This window comes from Anastrepha obliqua, chromosome 1, assembly GCF_027943255.1.
Source record: "Anastrepha obliqua isolate idAnaObli1 chromosome 1, idAnaObli1_1.0, whole genome shotgun sequence".
Taxonomy (NCBI): domain Eukaryota; kingdom Metazoa; phylum Arthropoda; class Insecta; order Diptera; family Tephritidae; genus Anastrepha; species Anastrepha obliqua.
The window spans coordinates 64858796-64867194 of NC_072892.1; the positions used below are offsets into that span (position 1 = coordinate 64858796).

An 8399-nucleotide genomic window follows, 5' to 3' on the forward strand; every position below is an offset into this window, starting at 1 on the left:
CGGTGATTGAGGGGGAGTTTTAAGCTTCTTACAGTGCTAAATAAGCCATTCTTGCACAAGATAAGATGAGTGTTTTGGGTCTTGTTTAAACAATTTTTTTCATTCAGTTCTGTATTTTCTTTTCGACAAACTTTTGGAAAATCATCTGATCCGAAAACATTACATTTCGATTTATCGTTGAATATGACGTTTTCCTAAAAAAAATCAGCCTCAGTGTTTGGCAAACTCCAATCTCTTCTTTCTGCTAATATCTGAAATGTGGAGCTTGCGGTGTGTCACTCTATATGATAATCAGCGTTATACAGACAATTACCGACTGTTTATGGACTTACTTTTTTATACAAAGACTCTTGAATATTTCCGCATAGTATCGTGGCGGTTATAATATTTTTGGATTTTGCGCTACTGATGCTACTATGTTGCGTTCCTCACGTGAAGTAAATGTTTCTCGCCTTCCGGCTTGGTGGTGATAAGCTTCCAATTTGCCAGTATTAACGTAATTAGCAATAACACTTTGCACGGTACGAGTATAATGCGATTTGCCAATTTCTTTGCCGATTTCGCGCAGAGACTTGTTTGTTTTGTCACTTTTAATCGAGATATTACGCGTACCTGAAACTGAATCGGCGATAAAAACTAAGAAAAACCAATCTTATTTCATTTTCAGCAATATTATTAAAAACACATACGATTTTTACTGTTACTTTTGCAACAACAGTGTCATGAGTTGAAAGTGTGCGAATAAATGGTTTGCTACATTTTGCTATGTATGCCTGCTTTCCCTAGAACCCTTCAGTGTAATTTGAAATAACGGGTGTTTTGTTTGCGACAATTCATTAGGAATGTAACATTCTTACAGTGACCCAAAAGCAATGCATTGTCACAGCAAATATTTTGGGCAAAGCGAATATGTTTTACGTACTATAGAGGGTGTATGAATAAATTGTGTGACCACTGTATGTTTTAACAGTGGAAAATCGCAGTCTCCACCTGAAATTTCTCTTTTAACAGAGGTCGCTTAACATAATCTTTAGAAGGTGGAGATGTGGGGTAACGATTTAGATGCAATTTTTTTTGTTTTTCTTTCTAACTATGTTTGAGGTAGTATGTATGAGTTATCTTAGTGTTTATTCGTATAAGAGCGCCACTTTTTTTTTAAATAATGGAGGAAGTATATAAGATAAGTAAATAAGGTGAGGCCAAGAGAAGTGAAAGAAGAAAAGAGAAAAAATGAGATATTATACTAAAGTTTCAAGTGAATCAGATTTTTTGCAGCTTTAAATTGTAGAACAAAAAATTGGGCTGCCACCTATTTTAGAATTGTAATTTTTTAAATAAATATTTTAAAATACAATATAACGGTGTATTTGCAAATAGCAAACAAAGAATGTTAGAAAGTTTTATCTGGATTACTGTTATTCCTCAGAATAGCTGTAGGAGATAATCACTTATTTTACTTGCACCACCTATTTTCTAAATTATGTGAAAAATAAATAAAATATTTATTTATGTAGTTCAAATTAATCAGATTATTCACAGCTTTAAATTATAAAATATAGCGTTGCACCTATTTTAGAATTGTCATTTCTTAAATAAATATTTTAAAATACAATATAACGGTGTATATGCAAATAGCAAACAAAGAATGTTAGGAAGTTTTATCTGGATTAGTGTTACTCTTGAGCACAGCTAGAGGAGATTATCACTTAATTTTTGGCCTCCTTTTTCAAGTTATGATTAAAATAAACAAAATGGTTCATATTTAATAAATATTTTAAAATACAAAATAACGGTAAATTTGCAAATAGCACACGAAGAATGTTAGAAAGCTTTATCTGGAATAGCTGTGGGCAATTATGACTTATTTTAAATTGCTTAGTGTCGATTTACTCAGGGAAGCATTTGAAAGGGAAAAACATTTTGTTTGTAGGAGAAGGACGGACGGGGAAGAGAGGGGGAATTTTGTCTGCCGTACTAGCGACAAGCTTTGAGCTTCTTACGCGTATTGTCAAACTTAAAGAAGTAAACCTATAGATTCGCCTTGCAGTAAACGGCAAAAGCAACGAGTATTGCCGAAAACAATTTTGTCCGTGTGACCGTAAATGAAACATCAAAAGAAAATATTCTGTGTCTCCCTTCCAAATGTCTCTGTATGTAAATCGAGACATAGAAATTTATTAAAACATCTTAAGGCACCTTTCTAGTCTAGAGACATGAAAATTGAAGGCGTCGAAAATTGAAGAAAAACAATCGGTATCAATTGAAAATCATCGTTATTCATTAAATCAATTCTTTATTTGCAAAAATAAAAAAATTAAATATTTTTTCAATGACAATAATAAAAAAAATTGCTTCCCCTGACGTAACACATGCCACTGGCGTAACTGATTGGGCTGCTCAGGTACGTCTGAAAAAAAAAATTCGGTAGATTATTCATCAGGAGATATGTCGCTATGGTAGGTAGCAGATTTACATAAAAAAAATTTCTAGATATTTTATCTGTTTATTGGAAAAACAAAAAAAAAGGATTTTTCACGTTCTCGCTCTTAAAAAAATAGAAAAATTGATTATAAAAGTATAATTCTGCTACCCGCGAGAGCCACAAATCCACTCAATAACATATTAAAAATTAAAATCAATCGGTTCAGTACTTTTTGAGAAATTACTAACGCCAACTCGGAAAAAATAGTTTCGAGAAAAACACGATTAAGCGCTTATACCTGGGCGTCATACTCCAAATCGGTCTCGCTTTAAAGGATTGTAACTTCTGAACTTCAACGAATTTCATTATATAAAAATTTGCAAGTATATTTTTGAGAGCATAAACTATCATAACATGAAAAAAAATCGATTTTTTCGAAATTCTAGACCAGAAAGGTGCCTTACGTATATACAGTATTGGCCAAAACTAAAGCATCCCCCTAATAATTAGCATTTCAAATAATGTCAAATAACTCAATAAAAAACATCGAATATTACTTACTTTTACACCTTGTTTCTTCTTATTATCTTGGTTATTAATAAACATAACAAAAACTTTTCAACATTTCTTATATTAAAAATTAAATTAAAAAATATTAATATTATTCAAAACTTGTCTGGAAAAAACTAAAGCACCCCCCATTAAAAGCGAAAATAAGTGTTTTTATTCTTCAGTATTTTGTACTAAACTCATTATTTTTGATAACTTCAGAACATCTTTTTGGCATAGAAGATATTAGGTTACTAATAATTTCCGGAGAAATGTTGTACCAGGCTTCTTTAACCGCTTCAAACAGGGCTTCCTTTGTGCTGCAATTTTCCCTATTAATTTTCGAATTTACAATCTCCCACAAATTCTCAATGGGATTGAGATCGGGAGATTGAGCTGGCCAGTCTAAGACCTCTATAGCATTTTGCTGTAACCACGTTTTACAGTGCCTAGAGGTATGCTTCGGATCATTTTCCTGCTGGAACCTCCATCTCAGTGGCATTTCCTCCTCAGCGTGTGGTAACATTACATCTTTAAGGATGTTTGTGTACATGAAACGGTCCATAATTCCCTCTATTCGATGAATAGGCCCGATACCCTAGCCAGAGAAACAACCCCAGACCAAAATGTTCCCCCCACCATACTTGGTAGTTCCGATACAATACTTCGGATTTAGTCGCTCTTGCTTTGGCCTTCTTACTCGCCTTATTCCATCTGAAAGTTTCAAATTATATTTGGATTCATCAGAGAATAATACAGTTTTCCATTTTTGAACTGTCCAATTAATATGCAATTTCGCAAACTCGAGTCTCGCTTTTTTGTTTTTGGCGGAAATAAATGGCTTTCTAGCAGGTCGTCGACTGAAAAGTCCGGCCTCCACAGCTCGTCTTCTGATCGTTCTAGAACTTACCGGCAAACTTAAATCAATTTTTATTTGTTCAGACTGAACACTCTGAACACTCACTCTGAATTTTTCTTTTAATCGTGGAGTCGACTTGTCGTGTAGTCTTTCGTGGCCTTACTTCACTATGGATTGCAGAAATAGAACCCGTTTGTTCAACTTTTTTTATAAGTCGCGATATTACACTTCTATTTATTGAATATTTCTCACTAATTTTGTGTCGCGATAAACCTCTTTGCTAATCACTTATTATTTTATTTTTAAATTCATTTGAATACGCATTTCTGGCCATATTTGCTGATTTCCCGTATGAAATGTTTTGTCCTACTAAATCCGCACGTGTTTTGCACAAATTATTCTAACGAACTTTGACTCAGCTTTAAATACCGTTAGGAAGAGAAATTAACTTAAAAACAACAAAACAAAGCCGTAGTTAAGAAAAAAAATGTGGGGTGCTTTAGTTTTGACCATTCAGTTTTTAAGTAATATGAACGTTTCAATTTTTTTTCAGTATAACTAAAACGCTGTATATTTGGTATTATATTTTATAAATACTTAAGTAACAAAGAAACACATGACATATGTATATGCCATATTGCAAGATGTTTGATTGAGAGATTTAGCATTATTTGAAATGCCATTAAGGGGGTGCTTTAGTTTTGGCCAATACTGTACGTCTCAAACGGGATGCGTTTTAAGCAAGTTTTATCTAAAATAATGTCTATATTGAAAACGTCTTGAAAACTCTTCATTGTTTTCAAATAATGTGGACTTTTGTTTTAAATAATAATATAAATAATTTTTACATAATAAATATTTTTTATATAATTTAATCCGCAACCATTCAACAAAGTTTGGTCCCTCTGGTACTTCTTATGCAACTAAACCAGAGTACTCAACACTTTTGTTGCTAATTTAGAAAATTTACAAATAATTATTATTTTCTTATTTTTTTTTTTTTATTTACAGCGAGCAGCAGCACATCAACAACAATTGGCAGTGCAAAGTGAGTACATCAAATGTAAAATGTTTGTTCCCCATTTAATTTCATTATAAAATAATTACAACGAGTAACAGAAAGCGTGGCATTTAAATGCTTATTTAAAATTGTTATAATTTTTTTTTTGTACCAGAATTATGTAAGTCTTCCATTTTACTTTCATTTACTTATTTATTTTCTTCCACCATTGTTTATTTTTTATTGTTAGGGGCCTGGGCTACTAGGTTCCAGCATTGTTTCCCTTTGATTTCTGAATTTCTTCTCTTATTTTTAATTATTTGTGTACATACACGCATACATCCATATACATTAGGGTGGTCCAAAAATGCATGGGAAAAAATTTATATTAAAATTTTTATGCTGCCGCCCCCCATAATGGTAAAGAATGAAAAATAAAAAGACCCGTATTTTTTTTTTTTAATCAGACCATATTTAATGGTGCCGCCGGGGCTTTGAAATATCCCATGTATTTTGCATGGGAAAAAAATACTTTTTCGTAGATTTCATGTAAAAACCTGGAAAATGAATATATTTTAACCGGATACCTCAGTTTCTCTTCATAATTGGTCAGGGAATAACAACCAATTATGAAATAATAAATTTTTTTGTATTAACTATTTTTTATAGAACCCCAAAAAGCCCCCATAAAACGAAAATCTAAGAAAAAATCGAAAAACAATATTTTATATTACTTTTATGAAAATAGTTAATACAAAAAAAAATAATTATTTCATAATTGGTTGTTATTCCCTGATCAATTATGAAGAGAAACTGAGTTATCCGGTTAAAATATATTCATTTTCCAGGTTTTTACATGAAATCTACGAAAAGTATTTTTTTCCCATGCAAAATACATGGGATATTTCAAAGCCCCGGCGGCACCATTAAATATGGTCTGATTAAAAAAAAAAAATACGGGTCTTTTTATTTTTCATTCTTTACTATTTTGGGGGGCGGCAGCATACAAATTTTTTTGGACCACCCTAATATACATATGTATGTATATGCGCATATATTCAATTTCAATTCAATCACCAACAAGAATATTTTCGTGTAGTCAATTATTTGGGCTTTTGGACGCTCAATGTACTCGCACGCACACATTAAAATAAAAATAAATCGACGCAAAAAATGTATACAAATGTAATTAAAAATTGTAATGTGCAGGAAAAACAACCCCATTGATGTCAACAAATGCCAAAGTAATGTACATACATATGTATGTATGTACATGAGAATATAACCCAGCGAATGGATAATATAACAAATACTACGAAGTGTATGCAAAAGCAACCAAAACAGCATTTTGCCTAACCTTGACTTTGAAAAACTCCTCAGAACATAAATGTAACAGCAACAAAAAAAAGCGAAGAAGCAAACGATAACAAAAACAAAAAATCTGGAGCAAATTGAATGCAGAGGGAATGGAGCGAAAACAAATTAAAACAAACACACACATACGAACAAACCAGTTTTGAGCAATGGCAACAAAAATAAACAGAATCAAACCACGCGAATTACATAAATATAAAGTTTGAAAATAAAAACAATAAATACTGCACTTCACTTCAATACTCTCACTAACTCATTCACTCAGAAGGGGAAAAGTGAATTCCTGAGAAACTGCATTTATTCAAAAGCCCAGTAGCATGCACCAGTATAAATATAATATATAAAACATATCTACATATTTGTGTACGTGTATGTATAGGTGCATGTGTAAACAAACAGGATCACTATCAAAAAAGAGGGCAATAAGACATAACTGATCGTAAAACATTTTTATGGGACAACATAGGAAGAGAGTTCTTCAATGTCATGGCAGCGGGGAAGACCTTGAAATTAAACTGTTTTATGTGACGAAGTTCACACATATGGGAACGTTTGTATGTATGTACAAACATACCTTTATTTACATACATATTCACAGTGACGCATACCAGTTTGAAAGAGTGTTCACTGCTTGGGACTTGAATACTTTTGCGGCTTATGTAAAGAACTTCTATTTTTCTTTTGTTTTTTGTATTTATACAACAATTTCAAAGATGCGATGTTAAGGAGGGATTTCACTGCCCTTGTTGTTGCTCTTAATCGGGGAACATAATATGTAGTAATATATATTTGCATATTTTTATGCTGCCAACAGCTGCTCAAACAACTCGGCAAGGGAAAATTATTATTTTTTTCTTTTAATATGAAAATTTTTTTCTCATTTAATTTTGGGGATATTATTTAATATTATATTATAGGGCATCTGCTATATACCACAGATTTTATTCCGAAGTCGAAACTGCAAATTTCACCAATTTGAGCTGAGTTGAGATAAATTGAGTTTAAGATGTAATAAAATTCACGCAATTCGAAGTTAAATGCGAAACAGCTGATGGTCAGACAACAGAAATTTCTATGTGATTTGCGCTGAAGTGAGTATTTTTATTCTTTCTGCTTATTTCTTGCATCAAATAAAATTGAAAAGTAATGAAAAGTTTGAGCCACATCTTCTTAAAGATCATTCCAACGCTTCGGGCATTAGAGACTGTGTAAATTACAAAGCTGTCTGCTCACGATTAACGTACGACATTTTTAAAGCTTTGGGCCTTTTAAGATATTATTAATGATATCAATAAAGTCATTCTAGTTCATAAAGTTGACAAAGTCATACTAGTTCGAGAGTGACTAGAATGTTCCTAGTTACAAAATGACTACTCTATTAATATAAATAAGATTGCCTCAAATGTGAACCATGAAAAACGACCACTTTCTGGTTTATGAACTAGAAAAAGGCTTTCTAGTTCAAAAGTGACTAGAATTACAAAAGGACCACTTCTAGGTGTATTCAAAGCAAATAGGTTTTTTCTATTAATATGAATAAAAATGCTTCAAGTGTGAACCGTGAAATGTGACCACATTCAAGTTCATGAACTGGAAGAAGTCATACTAGTTCGAGAGTAGTTCGAATTATACTAGTTGCAAAATTACCAGTTAGAGGTGTATTCAAAATAAATTTTTTTTCTATTACTGAATATAAATAAAAATGCTTTTAACCTAAGGCCGCCGATGAGAATTCGACTATTAGAGGCAATCATTAGCTTTTTTTGTCCATCACAAGCTGATTTATGCTTGAAGTTATTGATTTCGCCACGGTGTTTAGGCTATCTAAGTAAAGAAAGGCGAAAGAAGAACAAAGTAAAGAATACAAATTTTTGCCGATTAGTGAGCTTTGGGAAAATTGGATTTGCGATGTGTCCCCTAATTAAGTCAATAATGACGTATGGATAGTATGTATATATATGTATGTACATATGTATGTATGTCTTACAATTCAGATTTTTCTTTTATCGATTCACAAAAGAGCTATTGTCTCACTCTTTGAGCAATAAGATTTTACAAAAGAATATAGCAACTGGTAAAAAAATCCATAAACTAAGAGACTTACGTAGCTGCTGACAGGAAAATATATTCCATAACTCTCCCTCTCCCTCCCTTTCACTTCTGAAAAATTTCCTTGCGCCTTTAAGTATGCAGCA

General features: G+C 32.2%; 1 protein-coding gene across 1 annotated transcript in view; it reads left to right on the forward strand.

The window, feature by feature from the left end:
• The window catches only part of LOC129253383 (uncharacterized), a 94551-nt gene extending 89623 nt beyond the window's left edge, over nucleotides 1-4928 (forward strand). The window contains exon 5 of the mRNA XM_054891744.1: nucleotides 4842-4928. Within this exon, the coding sequence (XP_054747719.1) occupies nucleotides 4842-4928 (87 nt within the window). The remainder of the gene's footprint in view (nucleotides 1-4841) is intronic.
• Nucleotides 4929-8399: the final 3471 nt, after the last annotated feature.